Here is a 19,826-nt window from a genome sequence, read left to right as displayed (position 1 = left end):
ATCATAATTGTATTTAATTCGTAGATAGAAGGGAATTATAGTAAGTCAGAGTGAAGATTTTCAAACGTATAACACTTTTTGCTGTGGCTGTGTTCCTAAGAAAATACTTGTACATTGAACCGTATTTTAAAGGATATAGGAATTACTTGCTATCTAATGGAATTTTGATATGAATTGTTTTATACAGCACAGATTTGTTTTGTGTGTCCTCTGTGTGCATAGCTCTTTGCTAGGTGTGATGAAGTGGATTTAAAGATGGGAAGGGTCGTGGTCCTGCCCTTATCGTAATTGTCGGAATAAGATGAAAGTATGCAAATTACTTAATACTGACCCTGTTATATATACATCTCAATGAAAACTTTTGATCCCACATGTATCATAATAGAGCGCTTTTTAAATAATATAACTACCTTTTTACACAGTGGTAGCTTCTACATTCTAAAAATATTATTCCTGTGATGTACACCTGAAACTAATAGAATATTGTATGTCAGTTATATGTTATCAGTAAATAAATAAATAAAAATATTATTTCAAGAGTGAAATAGCTCTTAAGACTGCCAGTTGTATCAGTTTACTATCAAAATCAGTTCTAGGAAATGGGAGGGGTGATGTTTGATATTAAGGATATCCTATCAAGAATTCTTGAGATACAAGAATAGAAGAATAAAGTGGAACCACAGGAGGGAAAAAACTTGTACCTTGTTTCATCAAATCTAAGCCACCATCATTTAAAAAGCATTATTATTTTACATACTACTAAGAAAAAAAATGCTACTAAACTATCATCCCATTGTCATGATATTAGTTAAAATATGAAAAAATATACATCTTAGAATCAATGAAATAATGATACATTTGGAGAAAAGAAAAATAACATGAAATATAATAGTAGGAAGAAAACTTTTCTTCACTGTTTATTTCAGCCCTTTGGGGTTAGCTAGCCAACTCTAGATTTCAACAAAAAAATATTTTATCACTACTCCCTAGAACTAGCTAACTTAAACATATTTATTTTGTTTTTTAGTTACTTAAATTGTACCATGATTAGAGTTCTCTCTACTTACTACTAAATGACATATCTTTGATAATAGATTTAAATTTCTAAAATTTTAAATTTTTATTGGATTAAAATAGTTTTTCCAAAAGAGCCAATATTTGCATTGGAATTTTAGAAAGGTTTTATTTATATGTTGATGGCTTACCAGCATATGTACCTTAAATTTCTTTAAATGATTTTTCTTGACAATCTGAACATATCATCTTAGAAATGATATGATACTTTTATACATCAGTTCAACAAACATATCTTAAATACTACGTTAGGCACTTTATTTGGTCTAATACTTTATATTAAAGCATCAGAAAATAGCAAGAGAGGGGCCGGCCCTGTGGCATAGCAGTTAAATGCGCACGCCCTGCTGCTGGCAGCCGGAGTTCGGATCCCGGGCACGCACTGACACACCGCTTGTCAGGCCATGCTGTGGCAGGGTCCCACATAAAGTGGAGGAAGATGGGCACGGATGTTAGTTCAGGGCCAGTCTTCCTCGGCAAAAAGAGGAGGATTGGCGTGGATGTTAGCTCAGGGCTGATCTTCCTCACAAGAAAAAAAAAAAAGAAAAGAAAATAGCAAGAGAAATGTAAGAGACTAGCATTCCCACCCCACCCCCCCTTGCGCTTTGGTAAATTTAATTTCAAAGTATGTTATCGAAATAAAGTAGATATGCAAAGTAGTGATTTGATAGCTTTAGAAATTTACTTCAGTTTCATTTAAAAATATATATATTTCTGATTGATTCATTACTGTTTTATGAATTACCAGTAATAGAAATATTATTTCTCTCTGTAAAAAGGGACTGCTATATCGAAGTCACACTGACTCATTGAAAATAATTCTTTAAAAAAGTTCTTTTCAATTAATTATAGTATAATCCCTTCTACGTCTTGCCATCTTTGGCTTCAAAATAATAACAAAGGAACCTTGTTCTCTGAGAGTTGTGATAAGTTTTCCAAGCAACAGAAGTCTCAAGGGGAATTATGTATATCCTTAAAGCCATAACGACAAGCAAATGGATTTGTACTTGTGGGAATAGAGAGATCTGAGCATTTCCCACACGTTGAATGCGAAATAAGAACGCTTTTCCTGAGGTGCAAAGGATGAGCTGCTGGGAGGGCAACTAGCCAATATAGACATTATAGGACAGTGATAGAGGAAGTGAGAATAGCCACACTTCACTAGACTGCTGAGTGCATACTGAAGTTAGATAGTTTGAGCACCCAGAAATGATCTTTATTTTTATGGAATTCCATGCTTTTATAGAATCTTTTCTCTTGTAATTGTAATATACGATAAAATTTCCTAAAAGCATTTTTTTAGGGGGCCAAAAATCTAAATCTAAAATTTTTAACAGAGGAAAAGTTACTTTTCATAGTTACAGTTTATATGTACATGATATATGCATGCAGACATTTGTTTCTTTTTCTCCTGTATCCTCTCTCCTCCCCCAGTGAAGTTATTCGAAGTCATTGAAACTGACAAAACACTCTACCTAATCATGGAGTATGCGAGTGGAGGTAAGAAATTTAAATATATTGTTTTTCTTTCTTTCTTCTCTTTTGAAGAATACACAGCCACACTACCCACGTGGATAACTGTTAAGATTTCGTTTAACATCCAGAGTCATAATACACAAGGATGAGAATCAGAAAAGCTGACTCTTAGCAGTTCTGTGAGTTGCTATGAAATGTTTCACTATTAGCATTATTGACTAATGATATCCAAATACTTGGATTTTTTTTATTGTGGTAAAATATACATAACAAAATTTACCATTTTAACCATTTCAAGTGTACAGTTCTATAGCATTAAGTACATTCACATTGTTTTGTAACCATTACCACCATCTATCTCCAGAACTTTTTCATTTTCCCAAATTGAAACTCTACCTCCATTAAACAATAACTCTCTATTTCGCCTCCCCCCAGACCCTGGCAACCACCATTCTGCTTTCTCTCTCTATGAATTTGGCTACTCTAGGTATCTCATATGAGTGGAATCATATGGTATTTGTCCTTTTGTGACTGCCTGTTTCATTTGACATAATGCCCTCGAAGTTCATCCATGTTGTAGCATGTGTCAAAATTTCCTTCCTTTTTAAGGCTGAATAATATTTCCTTATATATATATATATACACACACACCACATTTTGTTTGTTCCAAGTACTTGGATTTTTAAATATATCAGTGCATTAGCTTGTTTGAAATAAATGTGTACTGCATGTTGGATAGTTTTCTTTATCAGATTTTAACATCATTGGTGTCCATCTTTCTCAAGGCCAGAAATGGTGGTTACAGTACATATGGTTAGATTTTCCTTAAAATAAAGATTAAGGGCTAGTAACTGTTCGCTTACAAGGTTATACAAATGTAGACATTCTTCTGAAATGAATCTGAATAGCTGTTATTTTTTATAAAGATTTTCATTTTAGGGATGAGGTTGGGCAAGGCTTGTAGTTTTTGGACCGCATGTGAGTTTCATCGTCTGTGGAGGGCAGAAGCTTTCCTGCCGGTCTCTCTTTGTTCCCTACCTCTAGCACAGTGCTTGGCACGTAGCAGATACTCAACAAATAAGAATTGAACTGAATTTATGAAATTATAAATTACTGGGAACATATTCTTTTTAACTCTACAGTTTAGTTTAAATAATTTTGATTACAATGGAGTTTTTTTTTTTTTTATCTTTAGCACTTTGATCCAGGTTGCAAAACCTGGAGACAGAAAGTTGAATCACAGCCTCACTGTAGTGAGTTAACTATTAAATAAAAGATTATAAATCTGTTTTGGGCAAGAATGAGTTATAGTAGGCTCACTTCTGACACTGCTTTTTTGCACTCCTAATCATTATTAGTTGTGTGATTTATATTTTAAATGTGTGATTTGAGAATTTAATTCACAATTGAGGAGGAGTAGGAAGAGCTGAAGGTTAATTCCAGTACCAGAAATCTGTATGGAGTTCTAATACTTTCTAGTCATCTTACAGAATAACGTTCATAACCTTTTCATTTGTATAGCCTCCGCAGTGCACAAATGCTTTGTCTTACCTGATCTCCTTTGACCTTTACAATGACTTCATGATGTGGTCAGGCAGCGAGTGATGGGCTTTTACCCTTGAGGAAATGGAGGCTGGGAAGTCTCACCGTGGTCATGCTGCCAGGTCTGGAGTCCCAGCCTTCTGACACCATATAGTCTCTCCTGATTGGTCAGTCAGTCATGGCTTTCTCTTCCCATCTATTTTAGGTAACAGGGTCATAGAGATTGCTCTTATATAGGGGCGAGACAAAAACATCTGAGAAGCATCTGGTTTTAGTAGAAAGAGGATGGCTTTTGGAAAACACAGATGTGGGGTCAATCAAGCCAGTGCCCCTTATTCGCTGGCAGTGTGACCTGATAAGTTATATCTCTCTGAGCTTTTAGTGGACTTGCTAACACAGCCTTCATTTGAGGACTCGGTGCCATTGCTCAGCATTATAACAGCACTAATCAATGATGGTGGTGGTTTATTGGCTTGGGCTGTTTGTTTTAATCAGTCAACAAAGCACTGTCAATCTCCAGGACATCTGTTTTATTGTTGATACGTTTGCTATTTTGAACAACGAAAGTTTCATTAAGTTGACTACCTGCTTCTCTCCCCAGCCTGGTATTTTTCAATTTGGTAAAATCATAGAATTTTAGAATTGGAAAGAATCTTAGAAATCATCCAGGACAACTGCCTAATGTTAACAGATGAAACTAAAGCTCTGAAAAGTTGTTCAGTGCCAGTGGTTCCATCGCTAGTTAGTGGCAGGACCTGAAGTAGAACTAAGGGCTTTCTGAACTGTCTGGCCGGTGTCCTTCCATCAACCCACACAGTCCCTGACCTGGGTGAGGAGAGCCATTGTTTGCTCTTTTTCCTCTAATAAATAGCCTTTAGAGATTTGCAGTTCAGCTGCTTAATCTGAGTGCTAATACATTTTTAATAAGGAAAAAAAAGAGATCTGGGATGAATTCCTGATTTGTAAGTTAAATTCCTGATTTATAACTTAGGAATTGTGAGTGTGACTTTATGGTTCCAAAATCTTTTAAGAGGTTTATATTGCATTTGAATTTATAAAAATATTTTTAAATTATGTTGACAGACTTGGACTTTATCTGTGTTACTCTACAACTGTGGGTTTAATCCATTAATTTTTTTTTTTAGTCAAAACTGTTTTCCATATGATACGCACACATCTTCAGTTGTTTTCACTTTTTAACCACTTGTTTTGACATTGTATACTATTCTGCAAATAGAAGGTCATTCACTTAGAAAATGCTGACATTTTACTGAGTTGACATTTAACTTCATAATTCACATAGTTAAATGAATTGTATACTGTAAATTAGCAATATGTAATGCCTTTTAAAAGATTATTATGCAATCAAGTGATAACTTGAAAATATTTATGCCCATCATTATTTAAAAATTTATTCAGAGTTAGAGCTAAAAATTTAAAAGTCAGAGATATTAATGTACAATTCAGAGTGACTTTTTCCTCAAAAATATTTAAATTATGTTCTCAAACTAAGCTTTTTTTAAGTATCAAAATATTTTAGTTAGGTATTGTCACTAAGCTGATGGAAGTAGTCTTTATTTGTGTGAAATAGACGTGATTCTCAAATTCATTTTATATCTAATTTGCTAAATTAGTACTCTTTTCTGTTGATTTCAGAGGTGTTGGTTCTTTACTCCAAATTGATAAGCAATTGGCAATACTGATATATTTCCTGAAGTGTCACCTCTTTTTCCTGAGGAATTAATACTATGTAAACTACCACCTAGATGTCCGCCAGCATGTTCTATTGGCTTTGTCTTCACACCGAGTCCTGAATCCCCCCACTTCTCCCCACCACAGCCGCTTCCCACTGTAGGCCCAGCCACCCTCACTGTCTTGATTATTGCACTGCTCCCAATTGGTCTCCCTGTCCCTTTCCCAATCCTAATCCTCTGCTCCGTCTAGCAGACAGTAATCCTTTTAAGAGGTCAGTCTCATATTCTCCTCTGCTTCTCCTCGCACTTAGAGCAAAGCCCGAGTCCTTACCAAAGCCTACAGGACTCTTCATGACCTCACCCCTCCTACCTATCTCTGTGCTTATCCACTACCTCCCTTCCCCTCGTTCATGCTTCTCCAGCCATATGGCCTCCTTGCTCTTTTCTCTGCCTAGAATCTTTCTCCCAGATAACTACATTGTCCTAGAATCTTTCTCCCAGATAACTACATTGTCCACTCCCTCGCAGTAGTCGCAGTAGTCAGCAAGGCACTTAGACACACATGCTTCCTGTTTCTTACCTCTGCTTTTTCTCCGTAGTACTTCTTATCATCTGACCTACTAAGTTCATTTGTTTGTTTATTATCTATCTCCTCTACTAGAATGTAAACTCTAAAGGAATGGGACCTTGCTTTGTTCACTGCTGTATTTCCCCATAGCCTAGAACAGTGCCTGGCAGTTAGTAGGCACTCAATAAATATTTGTTGAATGAATGAATATATTCAAGAAATGCTTATTTCTCATAATCCTACAGTGAAGACATCCTCTTTTAATACAAATAACATCCATTTTAACTTTCAATTTTTGTTGCTAAGTTTTGATTAAAGCATATTGAAAACATCACCTTTTAAAATAGAAGTTGTATAGTTTAAACATAGGAGAATTTAATTATAAGGCTTTTCTCTTAAAGATTTTATCGGTGAACTTTGCCTGTAGTTAAACTTAAGGCTAGTTTAGTTCAAATTCCACTTTTTTCTGTTTATCTTCATATCTATATTTAAAAATAAAAATTAGAGCATTGCTAAAAGTGAAACATCATCAATTTATGGGAAAATTAATGCTCAGAAGTAGGACTTCTGCTTACTTTTATTTCTCTCAATTATAGGTGAAGTGTTTGACTATTTGGTTGCACATGGAAGAATGAAGGAAAAAGAAGCAAGAGCTAAATTTAGACAGGTATGAATTAATACACCTTTAGTTTATTAATTTAATAAATTTATCTCCCTTAAACCCTGAGGCAAACAGGTGTTTGCCTTTGTAAATGGTCATAAGGCCCATTAGATGGTGCAGGGGTTGGCCATTCAGTTCAACAAAAATTTATTAAGTACCTTTTATGCCTAAGGCACTGTGCTAGAAGCAGCCATTGGTTCTATTTCTGGCTTTGTGATTGGGATTTTAGTCTCACACTTAACCTTACTGTTTAACAGTTGAGCCTTAAAAAATTAGAGCCTTTCAAAACACCTGTGATTGCATTCATTTCCGAGTTTTTAGCAAGAAGAGTGTCACAATCCCAAAATTCATTATTAGTTTTGTCTTACATAAGCTGAAGCCAAACAGAACTTAAACTGTTAATGACTTACCTTCTTGCTTTTTCTTTACCCTGCTCTTTAAAGAAACACTCATTTTAATAACCACATTTTAAACGTAAAGGTGACTTAACTCTCCTGTCTTTATTGATAATAATTACTATTTATTGATTGATCATTACCTGTCAGACATTGAGATAAGTGCTTTACCTACATTAATGTAAATCTTGCAGAGGCCTTGTGAGTTAAAGATTATAATAATGCCCATTTGCTAAAGATAAGGAAACTGAGGCACAGGAAGATTAAATAATTTGCCCGAAATTTGATGTTGGGCAAGTGGCAGGCCTGTCATTGATTCAGACCCAGGTCCTCTGACTCCGAAACTCAAGATTCTTAATCATTATGTTGTGCAGTTATTTAGACTAGGAATCAGCAAACTCTTTCTGTAACGTGCCAGATAGTAAATATTTTAGGTTTTGTGGGCCATACAGTCTCTGTCTCAACTATTTAACTCTGCTGTTGTAGCACAGAAGCAGCTGTAGACGATATGTAAATGAAAGTACTCACATGGTTGTTTTCCAACAAAACTTTATTTACAAAAACAAGTGGTGGTCTGGATTTAGCTTACAGGGCATAATTTGTCCACCCCTAATTTAGATGAAGGGAAGGAGCAGGTACTTGATTACTTTTAAATTGACTCTGTAATCCCATAGTTATAAATTCTGTATTTAAATGTCATACAGCTTCATTTCTCTCAGAACTTTTAAATTTTTGTTTTATTCACATATAAGGTTGTCAAGGTAGAGGTATAGACAGCCATCTTTAAGGTTTCACAATATTTGGAAAAGCAGTTTTAGCTGATTTTCAAGATTTCTCTTAACAATTGCGTCTTTTGATTTGCTTAGTCTAGTGTTTACAGTTAAGGACTCATTTATAAGTTTCTTAACTTTTGCTGTTGCTTAAATTTAATTTAAAAGCTTAAGAAATACTAATGGTACTTGTAATTAAAACTTTAAATAATGTCAAAGTTGAAACTAACTTTTGGCTATCATTTAACTTCTCTCATCCTCAGCTTTTATAGCTGTAAAAAGATGATGTTATACTTGAATTCTGAAGTTCTTTCCAGTTCTGTTACCATTTTATTCTGTGGTCTATGGAAGGAAACTCTAGTTTCTTTTTATTACAAAACCAAGTCTCGTTGGCTCTCTCCATAACTATACTCTTAATTTTTGTAAATTGGCCATCAAAAAAGCCAAGATTTTTTTTGCCTCATAAAATTTAAATTCCCTCCCATTCAGATGAATCTGACTTGCAAATGTGTATGTAAATATGGTTTATTGACTATGAGGAAAAGCCTAGAGCTGGCCAGCAACAGGTTTGAGCCGGGACCCTCTCCAGGGAAGAAGTTTAGCATGTAAACCCGTAACTCCTCTCTACTTCTGTCTCCACCCGTCCTCCTGGTAGGACCCAACTTGTTAGGGGGACTTGAACATTTACTAACCTAAATCTTGAGGAAGTTACTCAGATTTTTATTTTAAATTCCCTGCAGAAATTCTGAAGCCTTTATTTGCAAGAACCTATTAGTTGGTCTAGGAAAGATGGTTTATGTGCTTTTACAATTAATGACTTGATTTACAGTGCTTACAAATAACGTAATCCTTTCTCCTTGCCATAGTATTTCCTCAAGACAGCTTATTTATTTATTTTAATTTTATTTATTTTTTCCCCCAGAGCCCCAATAGATAGTTGTATGTCATAGCTGCATTTCCTTCTAGTTGCTGTATGTGGGATGCGGCCTCAGCATGGCCGGAGAAGCGGTGCGTCTGTGCGTGCCCAGGATCCGAACCCGGGCCGCCAGCAGGGGAGTGCGTGCACTTAACCGCTAAGCCACTGGACCAGCCCATTCCTCAAGACAGCTTATTTAAACCTGGAAGGATCGAGCATGATATTGGTGTTTCTGTTTTTCTCCATTTCTAATTGCCATGCTTTCCAAAATTTATGTCATCATAACTTTGTCTAAATAAAAAGTTTTCCTATTTATGACAAAGAGGAACATATGCCACACACGAAGTACAGTATGCATGATCTGTTTTCTGTCAAAAATAGGCCCTTCGCTCCATGTTCATCAGCAGATGGTTTTACTTCTTCCCACTTCCTTCCCCATTCTCATCCTAGTTACCACTTACATCGTTTTAATTTTTTGGCTGAGCTCTTATTCTTTTCAAAGAAAGAGAGTAGATTCATGGTTCCATCTTCTTTCCTCACCTCTTTCTTGGTGGGTTGGTAATGTTGCTGCCTCTGTTCTTTCATGTATGACTAGAAGTGAATTAGGCTTGCATTCATAGTTTAATCTGGAAAACCCACGTTCTCAACCTTCTTTAGAAATAACTACTTTTAGCTTAAAAGCAGAATGCAAAAAAGCAGTAATTTAAAGTTGAATGTTTTCAGGTTATTGTAGCATTAGGTTAGCTTTGAGCTATTTGGAGGTAAAAGAAGAGAAGTTCTTTGATCTCTTTGAGAAAGGCTAGAAAATTGTCAAATCTGATTCAAAAGCAGAATTTGAAAATAACCTATAAATCTCAGTATGAGGGGCAAAAAAAGAGGAAAATTGGATAAAATTTACCTATTGCCTTAGGCAATAAACATATTACTTTGGGGAAAACAAAGCTATTTCTCTTACGCAGTTTTCATGTTGACAAAATAGAACAACACCATAAGTGATAATCCAAAGTAACAGATGCTGTAAAACCCTTACTTTGGCATTGGAATTTTTGTACCTTTCCAATTGAGTATGAGTAGATCTGATCTTCTGAATATTTAATTTATAAAATATAAAGCTGCTTAGTGAATCCCTGATTTTGGCATCATCCCACCCTGACCCTAGCCCAATTTCTCCTTGCCGCTTATTCTGAACCAAAATATTGCCTGATAGAACAGCCCTCTCTGAGTTACGTCCGATGTAGGTGGGTGCCTGTGACTTACAATTAAAAGTTGATGATGCTTTGGAGAAAAAAGCAGTTATTTTCATTATAACCCCAGTTTTGTATATATGTAATTGTGTATATTTAAATACATATGCATAATACCAAGGAAAAGACTAGAAGCAAAGACGCCAAAATAACAAGAGATGTTATCTCTCTTTGGTGGTAATACAGGCATATATACTTGTATATACTTTTCTGTATTTCCTAAAATTTCTATAGTGAGCATATAAAAAAATTTATAATTAGAAAAGAAGACTTAAAAAATGACTAGTAGTGTGAAATTTCAGCAAAACAATTGTTTAATTAACAGTGCTAATCACAGGAATAATCAAAAGTTGACTAAATAAGAGCATACCACGGGCCGGCCCTGTGGCTTAGCGGTTAAGTGTGCGCGGTCTGCTGCTGGCAGCCCGGGTTCGGATCCCAGGTACACACCGACGCACCGCTTCTCTGGCCACGCTGAGGCCGCGTCCCACGTACGGCAGCTAGAAGGATATGCAGCTATGACATACAACTATCTACTGGGGCTTTGGGAGGAAAAATAAATAAATAAAATTATTAAAAAAAATAAGAATAAGAGCATACCATTTGCTGAGAGTAGGAGGGATCCTTGGGCCGGCCCCATGGCTTAGTGGTTAAGTGCGTGCGCTCCGCTACTGGCGGCCTGGGTTCGGATCCTGGGCGCGCACCAACACACTGCTTCTCCAGCCATGCTGAGGCCGCGTCCCACAAACAGCAACTAGAAGGATGTGCAACTATGACATACAACTATCTACTGGGGCTTTGGGGAGAAAAAAAAAAAACGAGGAGGATTGGCAATAGATGTTAGCTCAGAGCCCGTCTTCCTCAGCAAAAAGAGGAGGATTAGCCTGGATGTTAGCTCAGGGCTGATCTTCCTCACAAAAAAAAAAAAGGAGGGATCCTTATTGATAGAGCACATAATAGTTTTCATGGTTAGTAGTTCACATACACTACAACATTCATTCTTCTATTTTAAGGAAGAATAAACTGGTCCTCAGAGAAGTGAAGTAACTTTTGCTGTCCTTGAACCCACATCAGCTAAAAGGAATAGAGTGTTGTAGGGCGCAGACTGACTGGAAAGAGAAGTAATTAACAGAGGAGATCCAACCTAGATGAACACCTGGCCATGGATAGTCTATAACTGCCAGTTTGGTTTTGAGTTGATTACATGGGCATGGAAAGGTTGCACCACAGCCATCAGATCCTGGGCCCCTGCGGCAACCAGTGTCCTCTAGATCCTGGTGATCTGTTTGGCCCTGGCACCACACTAAAAAATAACGGGAATGTCAGCGGTAGGGCCCGAGAAGAGACTTTCCACTTAAAACTAGAGAGAACAGGAAGAAGATTCTCACCTCTCTCTTCTTGCCTTTACCCCTGAATTTCTCCAAATTGAAAAGTTCAAAGCATAAGAAAATTATAGAGGGGGCCACCTGGTGGCACAGTGGTTAAGTGCTCACGCTCGGCTTCGGCGGCCTGGGGTTCACAGGTTTGGATCCCGGGTGCGCACTGACGCACTGCTTGTCAAGCCATGCTGTGGCGGCATCTCATATAAAGTAGAGGAAGATGGGCATAGATGTTAGCCCAGGGCCAGTCTTCCTAAGCAAAAAAGAGGAGGCTTGGCATTGGATGTTAGCTCAGGGCTGATCTTCCTCACAAAAAAAAAAGAGAGAAAATTACAGAGATCCACACAGACATTCAAGTGCTCACTGAGTATTTTGCATGTGTGAACATTAATGAAGTATTTTCATCCTAATTGTGAATCTGCACCAGTGATGACTATTAACCTTGCACCTCTCCTATCCAGATAGTGTCTGCAGTCCAGTACTGCCACCAGAAGCGGATTGTTCACAGAGACCTCAAGGTGAGTCGTGGTGTCCTTACTAGTGTATGTTCTATTTGTGTGTGTTCAAGTCTCCCGGTGGGCATGACACAGATGAGGCACAGATTAGATCGTGTTATTAAATAAGAAAGAAATAAATCCTTTAACAATTAAATCCTTTTAATTAAGTTATGGTAAAGAGCATTAAAAATAAAGAAAAATGAGATTTATTAAAGTATTTTACATTTCAGTTAAGGTAGCTTGTAGTTGGTCTTTGCAGAAAAATCATCATACCGCCAAACAGATGGGGGCCTCTGAAAATATGTGCTCTCACCGGACAGTGTCCTCAAGGCTGCCTGGCACCCACCCTTCTCTGTCTCTCTAGTCATCATTCTCTCCTGTTAACAGGGGTGGCTATTTGAGACCTACTTCACAGTCCTCCACCTCTGCCCTCACTCTTGGCATAGGATAAAGTTTCCTATTTCACAGAGAAAATAGAAACACCAGGCAAAAACTCCCTCAATTTCCCAGGAGGCCCGCAAACTTAGCTGTACCTATACCCATCCTTCACCTCTCAGAACTTTCCTCCTATTAACAGGACAGTGGGGGTGCCTCTGCCAACCTTGCCACTGTGTTCTGAGTCCTGTCTCCTGCCAGGGGCTGCTGCACTCTGTTTGTTGCCTGCTATCTCCCGTTTCTTCATCCACCCTCTCTCTACTGGCTTCCGAGCAACAGCATTTACAAAAATATGCTCAAGTCTATACCATGTTTTGCCAAAAAACCTCTTCACCTCAGCTCCCCTTCCATACCCACTTTTTCTCTCTTCAGCTTCACAGCCGTATTTCTCTAAACATTGTCTAGATTCTGTCTTAACTTGGTCCTTACTTCCTCTCTCTCCTCACATAATTGTCATCGATTTGCTTGTGCCTCTCCTCACCCCCCCTTGTCACTTTCACATCCACTCTAGTAGCTGCAGTGACTGCCTATATGTTGATGACCCCTAAATCCATGCCCGCAGCCAGAGCTCTCTTCTAGAATGCAGTATCCAGCTGACAAAAGGACAGCTTTGCCTAAGTGTTCGCCAGGCACCTCAGGTTTAGCAAGTTGACAGCTTAAACACTTCCTTCCTAAACTTGAATATTCATTTCTCATTCTGGTGGTTGATGTCCCTCAGGTCCCTCTCTCTTCTCTGCTCTGCCATCCACTCAGTGCCGAGGTCCTTTTGCTACTGGTTCCTAAATATCTCTTAAATGTGCTCTGTCCCCATTACCACTATCCTAGTCCAGACTACCAGCATCTCGTACTTGATTACTACACTAGCTCCTTGCCTGGTCTTCCCTGCTTCCAATTTTGCCTCTCCCTCCCATGTCTGTTTTCTGTATTGCAACCAGAATGGGCTTTTACAAACACAAATAAGATTGTCATTTCCCTGCTGAGATGACTCTTCAGTGGCTTCCCATTTCCGTTAGGTTGAAAACCCAAATTCCCTGACTACAAGTCATTCAACTGGCCCAGTGTGATTCAGCCATGGCCACATCCCCAGCCATCTCTCTCTCTGCATCTCTCTCCCACAGCTGTCTTGCACTTTCTTGAGCAAAACATATCCTCTCACTTTCTGGGTTTTCAGCCTCTTTATTCGGCCTGAAATACCTTTCATCAACTCACCCACTACTGTCAGCTAAACCTCCAGGCAGCAGCTTCGATTTCACCCCCTCTAGGAAATCATCCCGCACCTTGCAGTGCTGGCCCCCCAACTCCCCACACCTCCTCTGCCACAGCACTTAGGTCAGAGAGTGTAGCTGCTTATTTTTCTGTCTCTCCCCTTCTAAACTGTGAGCTCCTTGAGGGTAGGACCCTGTCTGTCCTGTTTGTCATTATAATCCAGACACTAATATAACGCCTGGTGTGTAATTGCCACGTAGTAAGTGTTTATTGAAATAAATGAAAATGACTGTGATTTGTATCTCAAATGAGGTTTAGGATTCTCCCCTACTGAATAATAGCCATTAAACAGCTATTTAGCAGTTTTTGTGAAATGTGGCTATCCGCTTACAGCGATTATCTTTTTTTCTTTTTTGAGGAAGATCAGCCCTGAGCTAACATCCATGCCAGTCCTCCCCTTTTTGCTGAGGAAGACCGGCCCTGGGCTAACATCTGTGCCCATCTTCCTCCACATTATATGGGACGCCGCCACAGCATGGCCTGACAAGTGGTGCCTTGGTGTGTGCTCAGGATCCGAACCCAGGCTGCCAGCAGCGGAGCATGCGCACTTAACCGCTGTGCCACGGGGCCGGCTCCTATCCATTTTTTTAAAACCCCTTAGTATTCTTTTTTTTTTTTTTTTTGGTGAGAAAGATCAGCCCTGAGCTAACATCTGCTGCCAGTCTTCCTCTCTTTGCTGCGGAAGATTAGCCCTGAGCTAACATCTGTGCCCATCTTCCTCCATTTTTTGTATATGAGGTGCCGCCACAGCATGTCTTGATGAGCAGTGTGCAGGTCTGTGCCTGGGACCCGAACCTGCAAACGCTAGGCTGCTGAAGCGGAGCGCACGAATTTAACCACTACACCACCAGGCTGGCCCCCCTTAGTATTCTTAATTCAAAGAGCTATTTAAAGGTTTTTTTGATTGTGGGCATTTGTTGTTTAAATTAGTGCTAGAATTAATCTATACCTTTTGTCTGTTATTGGTTATTAATGTGTAAAATTAGGAATTCTGATTTCTCTCTTGTTTTTTTCTCATTTTGTTCATTAGGATTTATCAACTTTTTATCATTATAAGAAGCTTTTATGAAATGCCTAATTCTATCACAGTTCTAATTATATTTTGGTTAAATTGCATTTTTTTCTTGATGTTTTCCCTCTAGGCTGAAAATCTATTGTTAGATGCTGATATGAACATTAAAATAGCTGACTTTGGTTTTAGCAATGAATTTACTGTTGGCAGTAAACTGGATACATTTTGTGGCAGTCCTCCCTACGCAGCCCCAGAGCTCTTCCAGGGCAAGAAATACGATGGGCCAGAAGTGGACGTGTGGAGCCTCGGTGTCATTCTTTACACTCTAGTCAGTGGGTCGCTCCCCTTTGATGGACAGAACCTAAAGGTATAAGAAGCAGTTGCATTCATCTTCTTCAAAAAGCTAAAAGAATTTTATAAAACAATAAGGGTTAATATTTTAATGTTATATCAATATGAGGGGTTTCAGTCTGTTTTTTGAGGTTCTTTTTTAACCTAAAAGTTGACTCACTAATTTTCTTTCCTGTCTACCTCCCCAAAGGAACTGAGAGAGAGAGTGTTAAGAGGGAAATACAGAATCCCTTTCTACATGTCCACAGACTGTGAAAACCTTCTAAAACGTTTCCTGGTGCTAAATCCAATAAAACGAGGCACTCTAGAGGTAATTGCATATGTGGAAATAAATGACAACCTTGAAGAGTCTTTAAACTATTTTTAGAACTTTGCTTGGTTTGTATGACATATTGAATACTATCCTGAGGCTTTCTAAGCAGCAATTGAAACATTAAAAACATTTTTTTAAGTTACCTTTGACTTATAATCAGTGAAATGTTGAAAATAAGTTTTCCTAAATATTCTGTGATTATCAGAATGTTTTATTTTATGCTGCTAATGAACAGTTCACCTTTCAGCAAATCATGAAGGACAGGTGGATCAATGCAGGGCATGAGGAAGATGAACTTAAACCATTTGTTGAACCAGAACTAAACATCTCAGACCAGAAAAGAATAGGTAATTACTCTGTGCCTGCATGCTTGTATGTGTACAAGTAACATATTTCTGTTTTGACTCATGTATATACCTAAAATGGGAATAATGAGAAGTTACACATGTTATATCAATCAGCCTATCTGTTTGTCATATTTAGGAACTTAACCTACAGTTTCCTTGTAATAGCAGTCAGTAATTCAGAAATAAGCCAACTGCCCATTTATGTTAGAAAATGTATAATTTTGGGGGTCAAATAAAGGAAATTATTTTACCCTGTAACACTGATTTCCTACCCAAATGAAACACATAAACTATATTATGCCCTTCTTTTAGATATTATGGTAGGAATGGGATATTCACAAGAAGAAATTCAAGAATCTCTTAGTAAAATGAAATATGATGAAATCACAGCTACATATTTGTTGTTGGGGCGAAAATCTTCAGAGGTAAGAGTAATAGAGAAAAAGCTAAAATGTCCTTTATGTAAATTATCAGTTTATGTAAACTCTTTTCTTAGTTTTCATTTTTTAAATATGTATAACATGTAGTACGTTGTTTTTTAACTTAGCTACAAATAACAAATTTAACTCCTATGACCATTATGAGCCACTATTTTAACTCTAAGATGATAAACCTTTTTTTTTTTTTTTTGGTGGGGAATATCAACCCTGAGCTAACATCTGCCAATCCTCCTCTTTTTTTGCTGAGGAAGACTGGCCCTAGGCTAACATCCATGCCCATCTTCCTCCACTTTACATGGGATGCCACCACTGCATGCCTTGCCAAGCAGTGTGTCGGTGCGCACCCGGGATCCGAACCAGGGAACCCCAGGCTGCCGCTGTGGAACGTGCACACTTAACTGCTTGCGCCACCGGGCCGGCCCTAAGATAATAAACTTAATGGTGGTTATTGTCACAAACTTGGCTTTCATAAGTTAACCTATAGTCATTAATAGTTTAGAAATGATATCAAGTATCACATGAAGTAAATAGAACATTTTAAGTTATTTGAAAAAGCCTATAAAGAAGATCATAAATACCTATCCTTTTGTGAGTTTTTCCAGTAGTCAGAAAAATACTTTTGCCTGAGTTTAGGGTTGTCATTTTGGTACATTGTAATTCTTCTCTCTAAATAAACTGTTTATGAGCGGTTTGTGTGTTATGAGAAGTTTAGTTTCCTAATAAACTATTTGGGTTCGTGTTGTGGTTTGCTCTGTTTTTCTCATTTTCTCTTAGCTGGATGCTAGTGATTCCAGTTCTAGCAGCAATCTTTCACTTGCTAAGGTTAGGCCAAGCAGTGACCTCAACAACAGTACTGGCCAGTCTCCTCACCACAAAGTGCAGAGAAGTGTTTCTTCAAGCCAGAAGCAGAGGCGGTACAGTGACCATGGTAAGTTTGAGACCATTCCAGTGTGTTCACTTTGAGTCTCCCCTTACACAAGAGGCCTCCTAATGTTGGAAAGCATCCTTTTGCTTAGGGCCTGTGGGGGCTGGGGATTGCCTTGATTTCTCTTCTTGGCATTTCTTTCATAACAGCCCTATAGGTGCTAGCGTGGTTATCTCAAGGCTCTGATCTCCTTGGTACATTCACTGGGCTTTTGCTGGGTAAGGCTTAGCTGGGTGGAAACCTTACCATTCGCTCCTCTGCAACTCATGCTTCAGTCTCGAGTTCTCTGTTCACTCTCTTCCCCATCTCTGCATCAAATTTACTTTCTAGAACAGCACTGTCTAGTAGAACTTTCTATGTTGATGAAAATGTTCTATATCTGTGCTGTCCAATAGAGTAGCCACTAACCACATGTGGATATTGAGCACTTGTACTGAGGAAATGATTTTCAGTTTTGTTTAACTTTAAATTTATATAGCCACATGTTGCCAGTGGCTACCACATTGGACAGCACAGTCCTGGAGAATGTATAGTACCCCAGTTTTGCCTTAATTGGTTTGAATTTCTGACCTGTGTCATTTTCAGCCACACTCTAGCTGTTGGAATGTCTAAACACTCTCACACTTAAAATTTTCACCATAGAGGTGAATCTTTTATGAGACTCAGGACCCTAAAGTACTGGTATGCTTACCAAACTTGACATTATTCTGTCTTCCGGGCACCCCCATATATTGGAATCCAGAGACTCTAGCGTGTGTATGTTTATTCGCCTGTAACTGTGAATATTAATAGTGCAGGTATTTCCTTTAATTCTAGGATTAAGAAACCAAATCTCTGTTGGCCTGGTCCTAAGTTTTAAAAATACGTCCTCACGTGGAACACCCATTTATCTCTTATTCAGGTCATTTCCCTTCTCTGGACGTTGTCCACCTCCATTCTTTCATCTTGAAATTTGGCACTTAGAACTGCACAGAGCATTCCAGGTGTGGACAGCTTTGGTTTTGTACCAAAAGTGATGACACTGTGCTCGGTTTCCATTTCTCTTCCTGCTGATGCCACCTCTCTATGTGGTTTGGGCTGAAGCACGTTTTACTGATACTGTCAGTAAACTGTCTACATGTCTGCTATAACTGAGAGCTCAGAACCTGTTCTGACGCCAGGATTTGTGCTCATGGCATTGGTAAATCAAGTGTTGATCTGGGTCTCTGTCTCTTTTGTGTTCATGTTAATTGCTAAAAAGGAGGGGTTTTCAGTGCCTTGTGGACTGCAGGGCAATTGGCAAAGTGCCTACATAATGCTCTAAACTGCCTAGTTTAATGGAAATTGTTCCTAAATCCTAGAAAAAAACCTGGTAGTGGAGTTTTCTCATATCTCTAGTGTCTATCTTTAATAAGTTAATTCTTCCTTAAGCACATAGATTCCGTCTGGATTGATGATGCCTTTTTTCCCCAGCTCAGAAAATTTTAGAGCTAAAAAGAGCTTTAGACATGGTGTCATACTCTCACCAAACCCCCATTTTATCATTAAGAATAGGAGAGCTCACCAAGTCTCCTGAGATTACATACAAATTAGAACACCTGGGAAAGAACCCAGGACTCCTGATCTCTCTTCTGGCTCTGTCCACTAACCCACCCATTTCCTCTTGGAGTAGTCTTTTTATAATAATAGTTATCCCTCCTTCTTGGAGCCTCTAATATTAAAAAGAAGTTCATAAAAGCATATTTCCAGAAATCCATGTACATAGAAAATCACTGACCCAATTCCACATTGTTTTTTATTCTTTAGAGGGATGAAGGTAGTGTGGTCAGCAAAGGAAAGATCTGATTATGCCTCTGGCACTGTTGTTTTAAGTGCTAAAAATGGGATAGGTTCTAAATACGATGTCTAGTAAAGCACTTCTACTTGATACCAAGTGAAGGCAGATGAGCCTATAACCAGACCAGCTTTTAGCTTGTCCTCCCACCTCCTCTCATCTCTCTTCTTGTTCCCTACCTCTAAATGCCAATGATTTATATGTGTCTGCTTCTGTAAAATCACAACTTAATTTTTATCTGTAGTTCTTAATTTGGGTCTCATGTGAACCCCCTGTATGTGTGTACATGTTTTTCTAGGAAAGGTGATCTTCATCAGATTTTGAAGGAGTTCTTTGTCTTATATATATAAAAAAGGTGAAAAACACTTGTTTATTAATCAGTAAGTGGTACTAGGGCAATTTGGTAGTTATCAAAAAACAAATAAATTTGCATCCATTTCTCACATCTTATACAAGGGTGGATTCCAGTTGGAAGGAAGATGTGAATATAAAAAAATAAAGCCGCAGGAATATTAAAAGAAAACATGAGATAATTTGCTTTTAACTTGGTCTAATGAAGGTCTTTCTAACTATGGCCCTAAACACTAAAAGCCATGAAAGAAAAGACTTAACAAATTTGACTAGTACATAAAAATCACATTTCTATGTGATACATCCACACCATGGAATACTACTCACAATAAAAAGAAACAGACTATTGATACATGC

At 38.2% G+C, this 19,826-nt stretch overlaps 1 protein-coding gene across 14 annotated transcripts in view; it reads left to right on the top strand.

The window, feature by feature from the left end:
* Positions 1-19,826, top strand: part of MARK3 (microtubule affinity regulating kinase 3) — a 104,440-nt gene that overhangs the window by 60,137 nt on the left and 24,477 nt on the right. For 5 of the 14 annotated variants that reach the window (XM_087447890.1, XM_004434283.3, XM_087447888.1 and 2 more), the window contains exons 5-12: positions 2,509-2,574; positions 6,951-7,021; positions 12,181-12,237; positions 15,060-15,296; positions 15,471-15,590; positions 15,841-15,940; positions 16,253-16,365; positions 17,155-17,308. In XM_087447890.1, coding sequence (XP_087304016.1) covers positions 2,509-2,574; positions 6,951-7,021; positions 12,181-12,237; positions 15,060-15,296; positions 15,471-15,590; positions 15,841-15,940; positions 16,253-16,365; positions 17,155-17,308 — 918 coding nt within the window. Of the gene's footprint in view, positions 1-2,508; positions 2,575-6,950; positions 7,022-12,180; positions 12,238-15,059; positions 15,297-15,470; positions 15,591-15,828; positions 15,941-16,252; positions 16,366-17,154; positions 17,309-19,826 lie in introns of all 14 variants that reach the window. The other 9 variants (XM_087447882.1, XM_087447886.1, XM_087447889.1 and 6 more) reach the window with 3 other exon arrangements.

Source organism: Ceratotherium simum, chromosome 24 (assembly GCF_057802395.1).
Source record: "Ceratotherium simum simum isolate JZ-2026a chromosome 24, ASM5780239v1, whole genome shotgun sequence".
NCBI classification, from domain to species: domain Eukaryota; kingdom Metazoa; phylum Chordata; class Mammalia; order Perissodactyla; family Rhinocerotidae; genus Ceratotherium; species Ceratotherium simum.
Note: the sequence above shows the minus strand (reverse complement) of the source record. Positions and strands in the feature narration are given on the sequence as shown.